This window comes from Talpa occidentalis, unplaced genomic scaffold (assembly GCF_014898055.3).
Source record: "Talpa occidentalis isolate TD23 unplaced genomic scaffold, MPIMG_talOcc4v2.1 talOcc4.6, whole genome shotgun sequence".
Taxonomy (NCBI): Eukaryota; Metazoa; Chordata; class Mammalia; order Eulipotyphla; family Talpidae; genus Talpa; species Talpa occidentalis.
The window spans coordinates 55,031,115-55,054,134 of NW_023604972.1; the positions used below are offsets into that span (position 1 = coordinate 55,031,115).

Consider the following 23,020-nt stretch of genomic DNA (forward strand, 5'->3'; position numbering starts at 1 on the left):
CATACACCTCAGTAACATCTTTCAAAGACACATCACCCAAAGCAAAGGAAGTGAAGGGAAAGATAAACAGCTGGGACTACATCAAATTAAAGATCTTCTGTACAGTAAAAGCGACATTAACATAAACTGATAGTTAGGAGATTTGATTTTCTTTCCCTTCTTTCATTCTCTTATATACCACAATTAATTGTTTAGGGAAAAACTAGTAAAAAAGAAAAATAAGCCAATAGTATGAGGTAAAAAATATAAATAATCTTCAAAATTTGACTTTAAAGAAATGATGACAATTTCAATTGCTTTTCTGTTTTTCACCTGGATGTTTTCTGAGTAAGAGAAAAAGAAGTAGAAGCTCATTACACTTGGTTGTGCAGTGGAATGAAACCATTTACTTACCTGTATTTTGAGACAAATCATGAGTCTCAGCATTCTCATGCTATCACTGCTATGGCCTAAGTTCGATCCCCAGCCAGGGAACTAACACACAGATGGTGCAGCAGACCTCTCCTGTCTTGCCTACTGCTCCTCTCAGCTGTGCATTTCAGCAAGTCTACCTGTTCTGTTCCCCACTCTGTCTCTGGTGAATCCTCTCACCCCAGCCTCACCCCAGTTCTATGTAAAAAATAAATAAATAAACAATCAAACAAATAAATAAATAAATCTTTAAAATTAAAAAAAAGGTTTTCTAGTCAAATTGACCAACATTGAAATCCTGCCACTTACATGACATGTAACTTCAAGCAAGTTCCAAAACCCTCTAAGTCTTGATTTCTTACCCACAAAATGGAAATAATACTTATTTTCCATGAATTAAACAAAGAACACTTGTTACTTCTCCCATTAGCTTCCTTTCGCCACTTCTTGCAACAAGTTATACATCTAATTTTCATTTGGGATCTACCTACTCTTCACTTTCAGTACATGTTGTAGGGGCAGAGGAAATTTCCTCCTACAGCCCTCTGGGTTCTTCTCGGTTTGGGTGAGCAATCCAATTAACATCAGATAGGTTAGTAGCAAAAAAGAACAAAATTAATTATATGTGTAAGGAGAATCTACATGGATATAGATTCTAAAGCAAATGGGGCAAAGTGGGGGGCGTATATCCTGAGCTAGGGAATGGAACAGGCCTGGGACATGAAGAAGAAAGGGAGGGGCTCACATGATTAGAAGAAGGAAATTCTTATGATAAACTCCAGATGTTCTATGTAACTAGAGGTTTGCTTATTACAATATATTGATAGGTTTCTCCAGTTGAAAGTTTATTTCTGGTAAAAATCATAAATCTGGGTAATATTCTAAATTTTGAGGGTACCCCTGGTGGCACAGAGGTTAAACATAGCGTTATCAAGCTACCGCCAGCCACTACAGCACAAGTTCTATCTCCGGCCGGCCAAGGAGCAACCCACATGGCACATCAGGCCTCGCCCACTGCTCCTCTCAGCAGTGTATTTCAGTTAATCCGCCTGTTCTGCTCCCTACTCTCTCTGGTGAATCTTCTCACCCCCCACACTTCTGGCCTGTACCCCAGTTCTTGTATGCATAAATAAAATAAATCTTTAAAAAAATTCTAAATTTTTATTCATCATTGTAGTTAAAGGAATGTGAGCATTTCTTATGAGCTTACAGGGCTTCAGTTAAGCTCAGAAAAATAATCCACATGCCAAAGTGACACAACTTGGCTAGATCTATCTGAACATCTTGGGGAGACCTATACTTCAATGTGTTTGGATGAGATTCTGTCCCACACTACAGACAGATCTTCCACGTGATTTATTCTATCTCCTGACATCTACAATGACAAGCTCAGGGTTGGGCCTGTGAACCAATCTTGTCAACCAGAGCATGATAGCTAAACACCAGGATCTTTATTTGTGCGCAGATTCTCTGTCCATAGGCTGTGAAGCTGAGCGTTGGATATAGTTTAGAGCTGCTGTATTCCTCCTGCCAACTCAGAAGATTCTGAAACTGTGGAGAACTATAGGGAGGCTTTAGATGAAGTCCTCATAACAAGAGGTACAGTGAAGAGTTACAGAGAAGGGGAGACATTAGGACTTTAAGTCCTTGTTGACAGTGCCTAAAATCAGCCATGCTTGTGGACTTTTCATTTAAGTGACTGTCAGGAATGGCTAAGTTATGCTATTTATGCAATAACTAATTCCTGCCAAAACTCAGGGGCTTATAAAAATAAAGATTTATTTCTCACACTATATGGATTAGCTACAAACTGTACTAGATTTTTTTTAATTTCAGTTATTCATTTTTTTATTTTCTAATTTATTCATAATATATAAATAAGTGAAGATAACATTATTTCATATGAACTAATATCACCAATGACTTAAACTGGTCTAGAAACAATCCATGTCAAGACACTCATGAGTAAAGGCTAGGTGGCTCTGATCACTCAATGTTTCTTTCTTCTGGAATATTTTTGATTGTTGCTTTATATCTGAGTCCTAGGATGATGGAGCCATCATCTGGAAAATGACCAGTTGTTCTAAGAGAGGAAAAAAGAATAAGTAAAATAAGCACTGGCTTTTATACCATCTACCTAGCATTTGCTTCCCTTTTGCATATCATTGGACAGAACAAATTCACAGACTCAAGATCCATGTCCAAGTGCAAAGAACACCACAAAAGCTTTGAGTATAGTAATGCAACTTACCAGTAAATTTTCTTTTTTGCTCAAAAAGCTTAGGTCGGGCCTCCCCTGGTGGTGCAGCAGTTGAGCGCTGGGTTGTGAGGCTGCCTGCAGCCTCTGCAGTGCCAGTTCGATCCCCGGCCACCGTCGAGGGTCCCACAAAAAAAAAAAAAAGCTTAGGTCATATTTCCTATCACTTGCAACCAAAGTGCAAGAATTAAATTATGTATTTTATATAAAATAGTCAATACATGTTAAATAGTTAATAAGTGGGTGCTGTTATTTCCAAGTGCATGAACACAGATGAATTGAGAATTAAATCTCAAACAATAAAAGTATACTCAGTTTCTTTAATGTAAATGTTATCCACTTATCTCATTAATATTTACTAAATTCTTTTTAGGTGGGAGACATGGTGCTAGGTGGTAGGGACAGAAAATGAGTACATTCATTTAAATTTTCCAATAGATTTTTGTTTAAAGATTTATTTATTTATGCATACAAAGTCTAGGGTTCAGGCCAGAGGTGCAGAGGGTGAGAGGATTCACCAGAGTGGGGAACAGAACAGATGGATCCACTGAAATCCACTGCTGAGGGGAGAAGTGGGCCAGACAGGAGAGGTCTGCTGCGCCATGAGGATTAGCTCCCTGGTCAGGATATAACGACTACTGCAGTAGCTGGAGATAGCTTGATAGCACTGAGACTTTAGCCTCTGTGCCATCAGGGAGGCCACCAGTAGATTTTTTTATAAACAAAATAACCATGAGAGCTCAATGTCTTATGCTGAAGAAATCAATCTCTGAATGTTTATAACTGAGGAGGAAAATAAACATTTAGGAAACTGATATTTAGAAAAATGTTATTGGGCCTCCCTAGTGGTACAGGAGTTAAAAAGTCTCAGTGCTATCAAGCTATCGCCAGCCAATGCATCATCAGCTCCTTCCCTGGCCATGGAGCTAACACACATGGCACAGCAGACCCCTCCTGTCTCATTCGCTGCTCCCCATTAGCAGTGTATATTTCAGTAGCTCCACCTGTTTTCCTTCTCACTCTGTCTCTGGTGAATCCTCTCATCCCCTGCACCTCTGGCCTCCACCCCAGTTCTTGTATGCATAAATAAATTTTAAAAATCTTTTTAAAAAGAAAAATATTATATATGGCATATGCTGAAATGGAACTAGCAGTATGTATGCTACTTCCACAATTCATCCACTCATTTGCCCAATACATACTTACTAACATCTGCCATGTGCCAGGGACTGCTGAGATAGGAAACATATTTTGGGTTGTCATTATTATATATTACTATACTAATGTTGTTTTGTCATTACTATTATTTTGAGAATTAAAAAGTAGTCTCATCTTTAGAGAACTTAAAATATAATGGCACAGTCACACATTGCTTATAGCAGATACCTTCTGAGAAATGTGTCCCTCAGCAATTTAGTCACTATGCAAACATCATATGGTGTAAGTACCCATCCCCAGGTAGTTCAGCCTACTGTACACCCAGGCTATATGGTGTAGCCTATTGGACCACCATCGCATATGCAGCCCATGGTTGACCAGAACAGCATTGACTTGTAAATATAAAGAGAAGTAAGCTGAAAGTATATAAATGGATGAAAAAAATTATATCTAAGTGTAACCAGTGCTGACAACAGACTGTTACAGATGGTGCCCTGTGGAGGGGGCTGCTGGTGAGGAGGGATAGCTCCAGGAAAAATGTGAACAAAGTATCAGAGAGGGTGGAGGATTGTGGGGGCAGCTCCTGTGAAAAAGTATTCAGGATTTCAGGATTTTTAGATCTTCAGCAATTCCAGGGTCAGCAATTGTCCCCACCATGCTGATCTTCCAGAATGCTGTTGCAGGCCTCTGAAGGACGTTAAGAGGATTCCAGCAGCCAACCTCAGAGAAGAAAAGTCCGGAGGCTTTGCAAGTAACCAAGAGACTGAAACTGTTCCCAGTTTTGCTGCTGTACAGCCTGACAGGGAAGGCAAAGACCCAGAGCTGGGTGCCCTGCTGAGCGGTGAGTATGGCCCTTTGTCAGGTCATTTGGCCACTGCATCTGCTGTTTCGAGTGCCGCTTATTTGGTGTTGTGCTGAGGCATCTCGGCAGCCCTGGTGAGCATCTCCTATTGTGTTGTTGGTTGTCTTTGTGAGCTGGAACCTGGCATACACTCTGGCTGCCATGTGATTCAGGTCCGCAGTGGCTGGAAGACGCCATCTTGGGAGTTGGGCCTTTGGTTCAGGAGAGGAGCTCTGCCTTCTCAGTGGCAGGAAGGCGCCATTTTGGGACCTTTCGTGTTTAGTACTTTAAAACACTGGATACTGCTTCGGGTAAGGTAAACGGTCATTTTTTGGCCTCAGTAACTCCTTGCTTTTCCCTGTTAAAAAAAAAAAGTTCCATTATTGTTGTTCTCTGAGCTGGAGTAGTATTGCAATTTTGCAGACAGGTGAGAACTCAGACAGTGACTGGTAAACTATTTGGGCAGTGTCCTTGGCCAGTTTTAAAGACCCTTGCTGTCTGGCATCATAAATAAAACAATGCTGATGATGGTTAACTCTATCGGTCATCAGTGACTTCCATTTTGCCAAATCTAAAGACCAACACACAATCCTTGTCTTGCTCCATAAGCCATTGACAGAGTTGATTGGTCTCTTGTGATTCACTGGCTTGGACATACCACTCCTCCCAAATTTCCTCTTAGGATTCCCTCTGTTAGGTTTTAGCCACACTCACCCCCCTGGGTCACCTCATTCAGCAAGTATCAAGTCCCAAGTTTATGACTCCGTTGTGACTTCTTTCCACTACAAAATGGCTGATGCTCTTTTCCTTTTTTTTTTTAAAGATTTTTATTTATTTATACATACAAGAACTGGGGTACAGGCCAGAGGCGGGGGTGGGGGGTTTGAGAGGATTCACCAGAGACAGAGTGAGGAACAGAACAGGCAGATTGACTGAAATACAGTGCTGAGGGAAGCAGCAGGAGAGGTCTGCTGCGCCATGTGGGTAGCTCCCTGGCCAGGGATCAGTGGATACAAATAGCTTCATAAGTTGCATCTTAACCCCTTGTGCCACCAGGGAGGCCCCTCTTTTCAAACATCTTACTGTTTACAAACATCTTACTGTTATTATCAGATTGGACTCCTGACTCATTGCCCCAAACTACCACCTCCCTCAGTTTTCCCCATCTATTGTGTACTGACTTAGGATTTCAAAGCCATATTTTAAAAGCTTCTTTTGAATGGTTTGAACTTGTTATGAGTAAATTGCTTTAATGAAAATGTTTTATTTATTTATTCATTTTTATAATTTTATTTTTGTGTAGAACTGGGATGTAGGCCAGAAGTGAGGGAGTGAGAGGATTCATCAGAGACACAGTGGGGAGCAGAGCAGATTTACTGAAATACATTGCTAATGGTAACTGTGGACAGGTCAGAGAGGTTTGCTGTGTCTTATGTGGGTTACCACTCTGGCTGGGGATCAAACTCAGGCCGTACTGGTGATAGAGCTGAGACTTAACCCTATGCCACCAGGGAGGTCCTAATGAAAATGTTTTGAAGTTGGATAGGGGGTTTCCCTGGTCGCACAGGGGTTAAAGACAGCACTATTAAGCTATTGGCAGCCACTGCAGCGCAAGTTCAATCCCTGGCCAGCCAGGGAGCAACCCACATGGCCCAGCAGACCTCTCCTGTCTCACCAGCTACTCCCCTCAGCAGTGTATTTCAGTCAGTCTGCCATTTCTGCTCCCCACTTTCTCTGATGAATCCTTTCACCACCTCCCACACCTTTGGCGTGTACCCCAGTTCTTATATGCATAAATAAAATAAATCTTTAAAAAAAATAAAGATGGATATAAGGACTTTCTTATCAGTATGAGCATGTCAGGGTAATATCAGCAATGGTGTTATGCTCCTGAGTGCTTATCGACAGGAACATATGCATAATAATGTCAACAAACCTCATGATGCTACCAAGTACTTATCAGTGTGAACATAGAGAGGACTATATGTCACTGATGCTATAATAATGACAATGGTGTCCATGCTGTAATGGACATCGATACTTTAAATACATAAATGTGGGGCTTCCTGGTTGCACAGGAGTTAAAGACAGCGCTATCAAGATATCACCAGCCACTGCAGCATGAGTTCAATCCCCAATCAGCTAGGGAGCAACCCACATGGCCCAGCAGACCTCTCCTGCCTTGCCTGCTGCTCGGATCTGCCTGTTCTACTCCCCACTCTCTCTGGTGAATCCTCTCATCCCCTGGACCGCTGGCTTACACCCAGTTCTTGCATATATAAATAACTAAATCTTAAAAAATAAATACTGGAAGTTTATGAATGTGTGGCCTGGCCAAGGCTACACATCTCATCTACTTACTTCTTCAAAGACCTTGGGGCAATAGCCGTTCCTGCAGCAAAGTCTGTTGCAGCAAAGGCTAATAATCTCTGTTGCTGGTAGGAGGAACTATGCAGCAGCCCCTGAAGGATCTCGCCTATAAACACAGTGCCTCCCCTCTCTCAGCATAAAGCTCTAGCAGCAAAAGTCTTGTGCTTTGGCCTGGTGACTGGACATCAGCCCCTGGCTAACAGAGTAACACGCCTGAGTACCAACTCAGACAGGCACTCCAGGGGAGAAGGGAAATGTCCTTCTTCCCTTCTAGGTTCTTCTTGGACTGGCTGAGTAATCCAAGCAACATCAGACAGATTAGCAGGAGAAAAAAGCAGTTTAATTATTTACTTATGGGAAATCTACATAGATTATGAGGATTTCATTTCTCAGTGGGGAAAGGGCATATATCCTGTGCTAGGGAATAAACAGGGGCCTGGGCTGCAAGAAAGAAGAGGGCTCACATGATGAGGAGAGGGTAACTGATACGACCAAAGACCCGGATGCTGTGTAATTACATTGTGGTCCTGCCATAGGGGGCTTTCTCTGGTAGAGTGGTCATTTCTGGAGCTAACCCTAAATCTGAGTAAACCTCCCATTTTCATCCATCTAGGTAGTTAAGGGAGTGGTTATTGTTCCTCTTGAGCTTGTAGGCCTCAAATGACTTTAGCTTGAAATAATCTGCATGCCATAGTGACAAGTCTTAAGGTAGACTCTTCTGAGATCTTTCAGTACACCTCCACTAAATTAGGACATTTTTTCCTACACACACACACACACACACACATGCGCGCGCTGCCTGTATCAGTGATCTATTATTGGTATGGAGCCTGTTATTCCTGTACTCACTTGTTAAGAGAGATTATTTTGTGTGCTATTGGCTTGTTTCATTACAATACATTGCATATCCTACAGTGACCTGTGCCACATAAATTACTGACAAAGACAGTTACATTGCTCAGTGGCTGAGCAAGAATTTGAGCTTCCCCTGCAAAAATAAAACACTATCCAGGTGAAGCATATCACTGGTGAATACCAGTGCTTGGGCCAACCTTGCAGTAATCCTATTCCCTTTTTCTTCTTTCCTTCACTTCCTGTCCATATGCAAATCTGTGGTTTCCACTTGAAAACATCTTGAATCTGGCAAAGTTGTCCTCTCCTCCCTCTTCTTCATCACTTAAGTCTCCACATCTTCCTTTGGGCTTAGACTCTTCAGGGGCAACCAGAATGACTCTTCGCATACTAAAGTCAGCTCATGACACTTCTCTGCTCAGAACCTTCCAACTGCTCCTGGTTGCTCTCTGCCCCTAGATATGAGCATGATGCATTTCCTCACTTCCCACGTCCCCTCTACTCTCTGCCACTTCCTCAGAGAGGTCTTCCCTGATATTTTGTCGAAAAAAAAAATACTAGTTCTTTCGACCCCCACTGTTTTGTATTTCTGTACTGTTTTATTCTTCTTCATGTTGCACTGTTATACTAAGTATTTATTGATCAGCTTTATAGGGGAATGTAGAACACCAAGAAAATTTGTCTTTTCTTTTTCTTTTAATATTGCATTTGCAACTGGTCCAACCACTATGGAGAGCTGTGTGGAGATTTCTGGGCCTACTAAACATAGAGCTTCCATATGATCCAGCAATTCCACTCCTAGGTATTTACCCAAAGGACACAGAAACATCAATTCCAAAGAACACCTGCACCCCTATGTTTATAGCAGCACTATTTACAATAGCTAAGCTTTGGAAACAGCCCAAATGCCCAAAAATAGATGACTGGATCAAGAAGATGTGGTACATATATACCATGGAATATTACTCAGCATTCAAAAAAGATAAACTCATGCAATTTGCAGCAACATGGATGGTGCTGGAAGGGATCATGCTCAGCGAAATAAGCCAGAAAGAAAAAGAAAAATACCGGATGGTCTCACTCATAGCAGGAATCTAGAAAACTTAAATAAGGGACCAGGAAAATGAATAACTATAAGAAAGTGAAAATCAAAATCAACAAAAAACTATGAACCAGAGACACTTTTTGGGGGGCGGGGGCGGGAGGGGAGGGATTGGGGTCAGAATGGGGGGGATGCAATTGTATGGGGAATATAAAAATAAAATTTATTATTTAAAAAAAATATATTGCATTTGCAGTGCAAAACCAGTCTAAGAGGATGGGCACTCTGATGCTTTTCACTAAGCACTCCAGGCATTATTCTGACACTGGACGTATTGTCTCCTGACCTGACTCTAACACATTGGACTTGCTGTACTTTACTGTCCACACTGCATGCACATGGTAGCTGAGGCGCAGGACCCTTAGGTAACTTGCTCAGAGTCACACAGCTCACAAATGGCTTGCTAGGAGGTAAGTTCCAGCGTTTTTAACTCCTGGGACCCTCACTTCTCCTCCTTACTTTGTGTGTTTGATTTTCGAAAGTCAAGGGCAGGGAAGGGTCTAGATGACCTAGGGCAACTTGCCAGCAATCCTGAAGTCCAACTGGACCGCAACGTCATGCCAGAGGCAGACCCAATCAGTTTAGAGAAATCAGCCCACTAGGAACACCAGCCTTTGGAAGCCCACGGTTTTGAAGCAACAGATCCAGGGAGGCATTCGCGAGCAGCGGAGGGATGTACTTCTGCTGGCGCGCGGGTTCTGATCCGCAGGGGCGCAGGGGGGCGGCGGGCCCAGTCCCCGGGAATCTGCGGCAGGCGGCCAGCGGGGAGCGCCACTTCCTGCTGCTGCACAGCGACGGGTCCATCTCCGCGTGCGGGGACAACAGTCGGGGCCAGCTGGGGCTGGGGGACGAGAGGGACCGGGAGCAGCCAGGTGAGCGCCGGGCCCTGGGGCAGGACGTGGTGAGGGCGCTGGCAGCCTGCGGTGCTCCCACCACCGGAGAGCCGCAAACGGTGCTCCCACCACCGGAGAGCCGCAAACGCTGCTGTGGGATGCCCGGGCGCGACGTCCTCAGTTTCGTTTACCAGACGCGCTTGGGGTTTGTTTCACTTTCCAGTTCCTCCAAAGCGAAACTGAGCGGAACTAACCCTGCGCGCGCTGCTGCGGGCGGGGTCGGTGTCCCTCGCTTTCGCCTTTGAGACCAATCCTTGGTCTTCTCAAGGCATCACCTTTCAAATGCGCTTTGTGGGTTGCACAGTTGTAACGCTCTCAGAAATACCCTGAGACAGCTTTTTTCTTAAAATCAGCATATGTGTAACAGCATTTTTACCGCTAGTGAAATTGTAGGAATCGCCTATAATTGCATCACCAGAAGACAACTCCTAGTATTTTGATTCATTTCCTTCTTGCCTTTCCCCCTATTATGTGGCTAACCATTATAAAAAATTATTCATTGTACAGTTTTATGTATGCAGTATTTATACAGCTCTGTAAATTGCGTTTTCACGACACGTAATAATATCATGAACATTTCGTTATGCATTTTTAAAGAACAGTTTAAATTGTCGCATTACATTTCAGGCTCTGAGATTGCTATGATGTAATTTCTCTCCTTTTGTGGAAATTCGACTTTTTTCCATTAGGGCCTTTTATAAATAATACTATGATTGATATAAGTAAACACTTGACCAGATTTCTCATGCTTGCTTGGAATAATCCCCAAACATTTGTCTAGGAGGGAAAAACCTTTTGTCTACCTTATTAGGTCCTTTCGTGGGGACCTGCAAATTAAATAGACTATTTATCTTTTTCAAAGGTTAATAATAGAAAAAAGCATGCAATTTTATTATTTTATGTGCAGGGAAAGGGAGTGATATGCAAGAAGTGGTTTGACTTGGAACTTCCATATCATTTTAACAAAAGAAAGAAGTTGGGCTTTCAGGGCTACTAAATTGTGGGGAAGTGCTTTGGAAATATTTGGAGGAAATTAGTGAAAAACAAGGGGTATTTTAATAAAAGCTGTTTGTGGAGATTTATCTCAGTGCTGACTCTGGTGTTAAGGGTGACTATATTTTTGCTGGTATGAAGAGATACCTTCACAAAGGGAAAATTATGCCTGTCATTTAAGTAGATAAGGGAAGTATAGAGAATTTTTCCTACATCTGTTGCTTCTCAATTGTATTCAGAACAAAATAATTCTATGCCAAAGTGGCATATTGGATGTGGTCTATCCAGATCCCTTTTGGGCAGAAATAAGGGCATCATACTAATGTCAAATTGCTCTCCAGGAAAGTGGTAGTACTTCCCGCCTGCATAGTTTTATGAACTGCTGGATATTCTTTTATTGCTGCATAGTTTGAAAACAAATCATTGAAAAGGATAAGATCATAAAGAATCAGAAAAAACCTTCATGTTAACAAAAGCTTAACTGATAATGGTGTTCTAACTCTTACCCTCTAGCAACTCAGAGACAACACTTTGGAAAAACAGGTTCTGTTCAGGTTATCCTTTGTAGTCATATTTGACCCATTTAGACGCCTAGTACTGCTTCCTTCACTGTGAGAGTCTCTGGCATCTGCCCTTTTACAGGTTCCTCCTTTGCAAGGTAGTTCCTACTCTTACTGTCCAGAGCTGGGAAGCCAAAAGAAGAGAGTGGAGGTGATCATCTCTCCAGTTCCCTTTATTTTTGCTGGATTTTGCTGCTGCTGTCATAGAGATACAAGAGTCACAGTCCCCAGAGATTCCCATTATTCATGATGTGTGCTCCTTTATGTAGCAGCTATGTTCTCATAAAAACAGTATAATACACATTAAACTTTATACACATTAAACTTCTCTTTATACCTTCAGTATGGACTTCAGATCTGATTTAAAAGTTCATTGGAAGAGATAGAAATCCAAGTGATTCGTCTCTTTTGAAGGTAAGTACTCTCTTAAACTTGTTAAGTTGATATCCTAGTGGGCATTGATGTTTTGTTTTGCTTTTGTCCCCACAGCACCAGTTAAGGCATTTAAAGTTCTGCGTATTGGTTTTGTGAGCTGTGGAAAGGAGCACTCTCTGGCTGTCTGCCACAAAGGAAGGGTTTTTGCATGGGGAGCAGGTTCTGAAGGTCAGCTGGGAGCTGGAGAAGATAAGAAAATAAGCCTTGTTCCTGTGTAAGTATTTCAATTCATTCATTCAGTCAGTCAATATTTTTTAGTTCCATGTGCCAGGCACTGTACAAGATGCAGGGTACAAAGATGATTATGATAAGCATAGTCTGTAAGCTCAAGGATTACAACATATTGAAGGAGGAAGGAGGCAACTTATAGCACCAAGTATTATTTAATTAGAGTGAAGTGAAGGAGATGGGTGGGATAAAATGAGAATGTGTCATCTTTTTTGCATAATTTTCTCTATTGGAAATAACTGTGGGGACTCACTTGAAACCTAAGAGTTGGTATAAAGATTCTACCAAAAAGTGAAGGCATTTGAGCCACAGAAGATATAGAAAGATATCTCTCATCTTAAAGCTTCACCTATTGACTAAAATAGAGACTTTCAAAAAACACAGCTGCCCTAAGCTTCTTGAGGTGACCTTTTCTGTGAATTCAGCTACTATGAAACCAGATTGGTGAATCAGCTTAAAAAAAAAAAAAAAAAAAAAAAAAAAAAACAATCGAACCATCCATAGTCTCCCATCCAAGTCCTAAAACACCCTTTTTTACTAAGTAATATAAATAGCTGTTTACTCAGGCTATTCTACAAGTTTTCCATTATTGGGAACCCCCATGTGCATTTGGAAAATAACCTTGGATTTTCTCCATTCATCTGTGCCCCTACTAATTGGACCGATGTTGGAAGAGAGTTTTCTTCTTCTTCTTTTTTTTTAAAGATTTATTTATTTATGCTTACAAGAGCTGGGGAACAGGCCAGAGATCCGGCGAGGGGGTTGAGAGGATTCACCAGAGACAGAGTGGGGAACAGAAAAGGCAGACTGACTGAAATACACTGCTGAGGGGAGCAGCAGGCTAGACAGGAGAGGTCTGCTTCACCATGTGGCTTGCTCCCTGGCCAGCCAGGGATCGAACTCTTGCTGAAGAGGCTGCAGATTGCTTCATAGTGTGGTGCTTAACCCCTTGTGCCACCAGGGAGGCCCAAGAGTTTTCTTCCTAACAAAATCTTTTCCCTAGTCACAAACCACTTAGCGCTAGTATTTTACATAGTAAAATGGTGGGGAGTTGGAGGGAAGGGAGGAAGCCACATATTCATGTTATGTCTGCAACACCACACTGAGAGAACTGGGAGTTGTGGAGCAGGCTGCACAATGCAGGATGCTGCTGAACAAGCAAGGTCCTGGCCTTTTTATTGATAGAATAAGCATATACAGCATCAGTTACAGGGGTAGGAGAACAAGGAAAAAAGATGGGTGAAACTAAAGAATGTGTTTTTGTCAATTAGAGCTTGGGGGAGACATGAGTGTGTTGGCCAGATAATTCTTATCTGCTTGATGACCAAGAGTTGTAATCGAGGGGCCTCCCTGGTGGCTCAAGGGGTTAAGCACAGCACTATGAAGTGATCCACAGCCTCTGCAACAAGAGTTCGATCCCCAGCCTGCCAGGGAGCAGCCCACATGGAGCAGCAAACCTCTCCTGTAGCTCCTGCTGCTCCCCTCAGCCGTATGTTTCAGTCAGTCTGCCTGTTCTGTTCCCCACTCTGTCTCTGGTGACTTTTCTCACCACTCCTCCGCTCCCCGAACCTCTGGCCTATACCCCAGCTCTTGTATGCATAAATAAATCTTTAAAAAGAAGGAGTTGTAATCGAAATCATACCTCAGACCCCCATCCATGGTTCAATCAACAAGGCTTGCCACTGATCAGCTTCTGGGGTCCCTTGTCATACACGGTCCTTGGCCTCCCTGGTGTTCCCAGCCATCCTCATGATGTATGAGTGGGGAGTAAGTTTATGCATCTGTGATTAGCTCCTCAAGCGTTCCCAGTCATACCTCTTTATGATACCCTTCCCCTGATGATCCAGCTTTCTGCTCTTAATTGATTTGATAGGCACCTTGTAAGGTTTGGCTACTATGACTGATTGTCCGGGCAGTTCTGACCTTTATATAGGAATGCAGAACAGCAGGTAACTAAATGGTGGCCAAACAGGCTGCTTAAGTCTAGCAGACCCACCTCTTCACAAATGCCTTACTAGGACAAAGGGTATAACAGTCTGAATTGTGCATTCATGAGCTTCACACTTTGGGAATTTTCAAAAGCATGTGTTTTAATACTATTACCTTCTCCAGTATGAAATTATATGAGAGATAGGATGATCTCTATCATCAAACGAGGAATGAAAAGACCAAAGTGTGAGTCTAGTGCTATGACTTCTTTCTGTGTGACCTTTTACAGTTCTATTAAGTTCAAAGATATGAAATTGCCAACTTTTTTTTTGATTCGTACAAATTGCAATTTAATAAGATTGAACCCAATGATTTCCTTTTCTCACAGGGTTTAAATTAGTTGTTACATATTGATTTTCTATAAAGTATAAAGCCCTGTGCTATCGGTGTGTGAAGACATTTTTCTTTTAGCCAATAAGGATAGAATGAAAGCTAGTGATTATGTCATGCATTAGAAGTTCAGTAAAAGTCACTTTTGCATCATATACTCTTTTGGAGTCATCATTGTGCCTTTGTACATGTGGTTGTCATGTTAGAAACAGTTTGAGGGTTTTGGAATAAAAGTGCAGTGAGAATGGCACATATTAAAAAAACTAGCAACAACTAATGCTGGCGAGGGTGTGGAGAAAAAGGAACTCTTCTGCACTGCTGGTGGGAGTGCAAACTGGTCCAACCACTATGGAGAGCTGTGTGGAGATTTCTGGACCTACTAAACATAGAGCTTCCATATGATCCAGCAATTCCACTCCTAGGTATTTACCCAAAGGACACAGAAACATCAATTCCAAAGAGCACCTGCACCCCTATGTTTATAGCAGCACTATTTACAATAGCTTAGTTTTGGAAACAACGCAAATGCCCAAAAATAGATGACTGGATCAAGAAGATGTCGTACATATACACCATGGAATATTACTCAGCATTCAAAAAAGATAAACACACGCAATTTGCAGCAACTTGGATGGCGCTGGAAGGGATCACACTCAGCGAAATAAGCCAGAATGAAAAAGAAAAATACCGGATGGTCTCACTCATAGCAGGAATCTAGAAAACTTAAATAAGGGACCAGGAAAATGAATAACTATAAGAAAGTGAAAATCAAAATCAACAAAAATCTATGAACCAGAGACATTTTTGGGGGGCGGGGGCAGGAGGGGAGGGATTGGGGTCAGAATGGGGCTGCAATTGTATGGGGAATATAAAAATAAAATTTATTATTTAAAAAATAAATAAATAAATAAAAAGTGCTGGAGAAATACAAGAAAATAAAATTGTTTCCCTAATATAATGCATTACCTGGGATAGTTTTATATATCTGTAGGCTGCTTTGTGGCCCACTCTAAAGAAGGATTAATTTTCTCCATTTCATTATAGGGAGATAAAAACGTTCACTGATATAAAAATAATACAAGTTTCCTGTGGACACTACCACTGCCTGGCATTATCAGAAGGTATGAAAGGCTTTTTTGGTCTCCTACGGGTCATAAGGAAATACCATTTCAATAAAAATAGTATCTGGTGTTTTTTTTTTAAGATTTATTTTTATTTATTTATGCATACAAGAACTGGAGTGTAGGCCAGAGGTGTGTGGAGGTGAGAGGATTCACCAGAGACAGAATGAGGAGCAGAATAGGCAGATCTAGTGAAATACACAGCTGAGGGGAGCAGCAGGCGAGCCAGAAGAGGTCTCCTGCTCCATGTCGGTCAATTCCCTGGCCTGGGATCCAACTGAAGCCACAGTGGCTGGTAATATTATAGTGCTGACCTTAACCCCTTCACCACAAGGCAGGCCCTATCTGTGGATTTTTTAACTCATTGGGGTTCATTGTAATGCATTAGAAGTTTTTAACTCTCCAGATCTGATAAGATGTGTTGCCCTTCATCTTTCCTTTTCACTTTCCTTTGTTCGCATTGTATACTCTAAGTAGTGCCTCATTCTTATCTCACTCCCATAAATGGCCATCTCTGTTCACCTAACCTTACTGCTGACTCAGAATCACTTTATTTCCAGCACTTCACTCTTTATGCTGAATCATTTGTCTACACTGGCAAACTCAGACAGAAAGAAAGACCTGTATAAGGGCAGGACTGGACACTGAGCAGGGTTTCTAGGATCCCATGCAGACCAGGTAAAGGAGGAGTCAGAGTACACGTGGTTTTTTTGCAGGCTTTTTATTGGGATTTACACGGTATACAGCAGGCAGGGGTGCTGGGGGGCCGGGAGGCTGGCAGTCCTCCCAGCTCCCAGCAAGTCCTCACTTTATCAGGGCTCTTTGGTGTTCTCTCTGCTTCTCTGCTCTTCTGTTCATTCTGCTGCTTCTCAGCTTCTCTTTCAGCTTCTGCTGGCGTCCCCGTGATGCTGACCTTAAAAGCCCAGTCTCAGCCCAGGTGAATCCCATCTACCTATGCCCATACCCTACTCCAGGTGCCCACCATCAGGCATGCATTCAGGACCACAGGGTTCCATCATCTATCCTAATGGTGGGAGGGCAGAAAAGCCTGACATTTTTCCTTACCCTACAGTCCACGCCCTCAGGGTTTTCTGCCATATAATCTATATATATACAATTTTCTTAGCAAACGTAAACAATGCAGCCATGGCCCACAAAAGCAAATACATCACAATATAACAACAAAATACAATGGAACACAAATAAGTCCAGGCAGGGCCCCAACCTAGTGCAAAAGACAATTATTGGTACAAGCAGATGAGCCACGAAATCTGCTGCCGAAGGCACTGCTCATACAAGGGAGGGGAATCACTCACGGCATCTACTATATCACACCAGGAGCCGTCAGGCTTCCTGGCCTTCTCTGGCTGTAGTCTCGGCTACAAGCCACACACCGCATCCACCCCCAGGATGCACTCGCTCTGGGATTGGCGATTCTATTCTGTTGGGGGTAATCGGCAACCCTCAGGGTTTCTGTGGCCTTCATAGCCACCAATGCGACACACAGACCCCTGCACTCAGGCCAACCCACTGCACAAGCACATGGGTCGGGGATCCAAACTCTACATGCGGCCTCTTTCAGGTCCCCTCTTCAGCTTGGGCTCCACCCCAAGCCACGTTCCCCAGCCGTCCCCAAGGACGGGTTCCTCAGCTCCTTACCCTCACTCAAAAATGAGCAGGGCATCACCCACAGGTGATTTTACGAGACTCACAGGTCTTCAGCATACTCAGGCTGCTTAACAGCCGCTCAAGGCTTAGCATCAGTACCAGCTTTTGCCTTCTCAGTTGGCTTTTCTCCTCTGCCTGGCTGCTGGGCATACAGGCTGCTTTTGGCCACCAAGGCCCACTGGCCACCCCCAGATTCCCGTCTCCTGGGGTTTACAAACGAAACTGTTCCACCCCCAGGGTCCCAAAACATACCAACCCGCAAGGTCCTCCACCTTCTGGCGGGATTGTCAGTCCAAGTTCATTAGTCCAAGTCCATCAGTCCAAGTCCGTTGGCCTCTCCCTGCGTCAGCAACGGCGAACTCTGAATTGTGGTCCTCTCTTCGCCGATGATTCTTTCTGCCTCAGGGGTCATTGGCTGGTCCTCTCAGGGGTCGTTGGCTGGTCCTCTCGGGCATCTCCTTCATGCCAGGTCTCATCCTGCTTCCAGACCTTGTCCACCTCCTGTGCCGCCATGACGCCTCCAGCGCGGTCACAGGGAAACAGTCTGTTACTCCTCAGTCCCTCCAGGTCTTTCGAGGGCTCCATACCCATCTGCATGGATCATCTTGCCGACTTACGCCAATTGTAAGGGCAGGAACAGGCACAGTGCAGGTTTTCTGATCCCATGCAGACCGGGTAGAGGAGGAGTCAGAGTCCTCAGTGGTTTTTTGCAGGTTTTTTTTGGGATTTACCTGGTACACAGCAGGCAGGGGTGCTGGGGGGCCGGGAAGCTGGCAGTCCTCCCAGCCCCCAGCAAGTCCTCACTCTATCTGGGCTCTCTGGCCTTCTCCCTGCTTCTCTGCTCTTCTGTTTGTTCTGCTGCTTCTCGGCTTCTTCATCAGCTTCTCTTTCGGCTTCTGCTGGCGTCACCGTGACGCCGCCCTTAAAAAGAACAGTTTCAGCCCAGGTGAATCCCATCTACCTATGCCCACACCCTACTCCAGGTGCCCGCCATCAGGCATGCATTCAGGACTGTAGGGTTCCGTCATCTATCCTGATGGTGGGAGGGCAGAAAAGCCTGACATTTTTCCTTACCCTACAACCTGTTTGTCTTTTTTACTTCAGTCAGAGAAAGAAAATCAAAATGTCAAAATCAAGTGTTTTTTCTGCTAACATCCCCCATCCTTCATCTACCCTCTCTCCACATTTCTCAGGGGATGGTGTCTGGGAGGAAGATCTCTTGATGCTGTTTTTTCATTTCTTAAGTCTTTTCATTTCTTAAAATTCTTTTTCTGGCCTTTTTGGAGGTTTTTCTATCCTTTATTCCAACTTGCTGATTCTGTCCTCTGTTTCAAGGCTATGGTCTGAGCAACTGAAAGAAAACAGTTGCCCTTAACTTGGAGGGAGACAGAGTGGGATTTATTGGAACATACTGTGGAAGGTGATATCTTGAGCATCGCCCTTATCTTTAGGTAGAACACCTTAACCTCCTTTATCACTGGGCTATGCTTTAAAGATTTTGAGAATTAGCGTGGTATTTTCTACATGAATTTGGTGTTCCATTGTGAATTTCTCTTCCTTTTTTTTTTTTTTTTTGTGCAGATGGCCAAGTATTTTCATGGGGAAACAACAACTATGGGCAGCTGGGCCTGGGGAAGGTGTCCCCACCCCAAGCAAAACCAAAGAGGGTGGAATCCCTACTGGGGATCCCCATGACTCAGGTAGCTGCCGGAGGGAACCACAGTTTTGCCCTTTCTGTCTCTGGGACTTCATTTGGATGGGGATGGAACAAAGCAGGGCAACTCAACGGGAATGAAAGCCCAGGTAACAAGTCTTTTTCTTGTAATAAATCATTATTCCTTTCCAGTTGAAAGACCAGCTGTGCAAGGGACAGCCTTGAAGCTTAGAAGAAAGGGTTTCAAAACTTTATGACTGTAGGGACAGGAACAAGGCACTGAGCAGGTTTTCTGATCCAGCAGACCAGGTAAAGGAGGAGTCAGAGTCCTCACTGGCTTTTGCAGGTCTTTCATCTAGATTTACCAGGCATATGGCAGGCAGGGGTGCTGGGGGGCCAGGAGGCTGGCAGTCCTCCCGGCCCCCAGCAAATCTCCACTCTTATCTGGGCGCACACGCGCGCTCTCTCTCTCTCTCTCTCCCTGCCCTTCTGTTCGTTTTTTGGCTTCTGCTGGCGTCCTGTTGACGCCACCCTTATAAACTCAGTCTCTCAGCCCAGATGTACCCACTTCAGGTGCCCGCCATCAGGCATGCATTCAGGACCACAGGGTTCCCTCATCTATCCTAATGGCGGGAGGGCAGAAAAGCCTGATACTTTTTCCTTACCCTACAGTGACCCATTAGACACCCCCTGAAATGGGGCAGGGGGAGGTATGTGTGTATATATATATTTTTCACTGTGTAACAAATTACCACAAACTCAATGGCTCAAAATAACACAAATTTATTATCTATTAGTTCTGATACTTGAAGTCTCATTTATGGTCTCAATACATTAAAACCAAGGTTCTGGGAGAAAAACCTTTTTTTTTTTTTTTTCTTGTCTTTTCTGGTTTCTCAAAACTGCCTGCATTTTTTACTTAAATTCCTATTTATTCTTCAAAGTCAGCAATAGGAGGCCTTTGGGAGGCCATTATTCATCTGCCATAAGAACATTTAAAAATTTCAATGCCCAGATCAGACCCATACCAATGAAACAGAATGTCTAGAGACAGAAGGCAGGCATCACTCAGTATTAATCATCCAACAAGTGATTCCAATGTGCAGCAAAGTTTGGGAACCACTGGATAGAAGATTGCTGGCAGTAGGGGAAACTGACCTTGAAAACAAAACTTTAATGACCTTGAAAACAAAACTACTATGAATTCTTCCCCTGAACCCCTGACTTCAACTGAATTCTCTAGATTTAATTAACATATATTTACCAGTCGTTGTCTACCACACTATGCTGAGCATTTAGATCTCCTTTCATTTAACTCTATCAATATTAAGTGGGTCTTTTATTTTCTCACTTACTACAAATTTGCAAAACACCTACCATGTGACATAAATGAATGCAATATGATGCCGATATTATTGAATGAGGGTCTTAAAGTCTAGGGCAATTGCCTCTGTCATTTCCAGAAGATTGGTTTAGGCCCAAAGGCCTAAAGGATTGTTTTTCTCATCTTTCCAAAAGTGGGGCTAGTTATCTCTCTATTTTATAATATATCTGATTGTTTCCTTTTAAATTCTGTTAATAAGGTATAAAAATATTACAAAAGTATAAAAATAGAAAAACTCATGAAATCTGAATCTGCTTCTTGTGCTGTAGAAATCTGTTTGCTTTCTACAGTGCAAAGCCCCAAAACTCTTTTGATCGATGCACTGAAGAATCTCTGTGTGACTTACATCAGCTGTGGTCATGAGCACACCGCTGTCCTGACTCAGGTAATCCAAGATGCCTCGCCATTTTTTTTTAAATCCCAGAGAAAAGTTAACAGGAATAAGCACTGATTACTATTGAGAACAAGACATGTGTCAGTATCTCAAGGCAGCTAGTCTACGGGCAAATACTTCCTGAGGAGAAATGAACCCCATATAAACTATGAAATTTTCAAGGTCATATAACAAAAGCTAATGATGGGTTCAGGAAATATTTTCATATACCTACTAAATTAGAATATGTTTAATCCTTTCAGCGATTATTTATTCATTCATGATGTATTTCTATAGATGAAAATTACGATAGAGGCAACAAGGTCATTTTTACTGGTTTCAGAAGCCCAATTTTACAGAAGGGAACATACATCATTCCATATCCATGTGGCACATTTATGATCTGACTTCCCCAAAGTTTTCCTCCCATTCTTGTGCTGCTAGCACAGTAAATTCCAGGGGGATCCATTCTCTCCTTAGCCACAGGAATAGACTTGAGATAACTATTTGTGTAGCTGAAATATTTATTTAAAAACTAAGTATCTAAAACAATAGCTTTTTTTTTTTAAAGCAAGTATGGATTACATTATTCTTAGCCGGCAGGAGAAATCTAGAGTTATTTTGATGAAGAATCATCTTTTGAAAAGAGCTTATTTTCAGAGATGCGCAAATCAAGAAAGTAACCCTATACTTAAATGGTACCATTACCCTTGGACCAATTAGTTTATCATGATTTCATTCTACAAACACTTAGGTATTTGTGGTGCAGTTAAGAGCTTAAGTACTTCTTTTTGTATTATTATTTAAATATTTTATTTTATGTAATTCTTGCATCTTTTTTTCATCTTTGCACAATTTATGCGTTTTCATTTTGGTTATATTCCCCATACAATTGCACTCCCCACCTTATTTTGACTCTAGTCCTTCCTTTTCCTGCCCTTTCCTCCCCCCACTAGTGTGTCTCTGGTTTATAGTTGCTTGGTGATTTTGATTTTTACTTTGTATTGATTAGTCTTTTTCCTGGTCTCTTATTTAGGTTTTCTAAATTCCTGCTATGAGTGAGACTATCCAGTATTTTTCTTTTTCTTTCTGACTTATTTTGCTGATCATGATCCCTTCTAGAAGAGCTTAAGTACTTCTTAAGAGAATGTCTATTATATTTCATGCTTAGTCTGTTGACTTTATATTCACTATAAGAAATAAAAAATATAGGAATTATCCTATAGATTCTGTAGAATTTATATTTCACTTAGTCTCTCATAACTCTTTTATGGTACCTAGTCCTTTCATTTTTAGTTCATTTTTGCTTTTGTTAACCTGAAGTTATTCTGATTCATACTATTTTAAACAGAAGGGGAGAATGTTCACCTTTGGAGACAATAGCTATGGACAACTGGGACGCAGCTGCACTGCTGAGAAGAGAGGTCCACAACCTGTGGAAGGGATTGATGGGCTTGTTTCTCAGATCGACTGTGGAAGGTAACAGGCTGTATTTTTATGGTTTTCTGTATGAGAATGTTCCTAAAGCGAAAATCCATAAAATATGTAACTATTGTTTTTCTATATCATTTTCCTTTTTGTAAATTTACTTCTTTCAATATAATTTAATTCTCATTTAAAAATTTTTAAAATCTAGACATTGTATTTATCTAATAAGAATTTGTTGGAGGGCCTCCCTGGTGGTTTAGGGGTTAAGTCTCAGCACTATCAAGCTATCACCAGCCACTATGGCCTGCCATCATTCCGGGCCAGAAAGCTGACCTACATGGCGCAGAGACCTGGCCTGTTTCTCCTGCCGCTCCCCTCAGCAGTGAATTTCAGTAGATCTGCCTGTTCTGCTTCACCACTCTGTCTCTAGTGAATTCTCTCACCTCCCACACCTCTGGCCTAGACCCCAGTTCTTGTTTGCATAAATAAATCTTTAAAAAAATTTTTTTAAAAAGAATTTATTGGAAGCCTATTGTGTATAGAAGATATTGACAGTGGGGAGTAGTAGATTTATAACAAAAGTGGTGGTGCTTATCTAGTTAAGTTGATAAGACAAAATAATCTCATGCAAATAGAGGTTGTTGTATATTTGTATACCTACATAGACTTTTATGTAACTTATGTATTTAATCACTTACTTTGAGTATTATCAACCCAATTGATTTAAAAAACTCAGATGTGCTTGCTTTTTAAAACACAAATGACAGAAACCATGATAAAGATCCATTCTAGCTTTAAGATTTTGGGGTTGTTAGATGTTAATACCTTCCATCTGTTTAGCCACATAATTTGATTCCCTCTAACCCTGACATAGTGATAAGGGATCGGTACCCTTAGTATAAGATAAATCTGTTATTTTGTGTTAAGTTATCTCATTTTCTCAAAGCAGAGTATCTTAGGTCTTCATTGTTGT

General features: G+C 42.2%; 1 protein-coding gene across 1 annotated transcript in view; it reads left to right on the top strand.

The window, feature by feature from the left end:
• The first annotated feature begins 9,664 nt into the window (after positions 1-9,664).
• The window catches only part of HERC6 (HECT and RLD domain containing E3 ubiquitin protein ligase family member 6), a 133,717-nt gene continuing 120,361 nt past the window's right edge, over positions 9,665-23,020 (top strand). Inside the window, exons 1-6 of the mRNA XM_054687906.1 lie at positions 9,665-9,863; positions 11,927-12,086; positions 15,464-15,540; positions 18,790-19,011; positions 20,537-20,631; positions 21,971-22,098. Of these exons, the coding sequence (XP_054543881.1) occupies positions 9,665-9,863; positions 11,927-12,086; positions 15,464-15,540; positions 18,790-19,011; positions 20,537-20,631; positions 21,971-22,098 (881 nt within the window). The remainder of the gene's footprint in view (positions 9,864-11,926; positions 12,087-15,463; positions 15,541-18,789; positions 19,012-20,536; positions 20,632-21,970; positions 22,099-23,020) is intronic.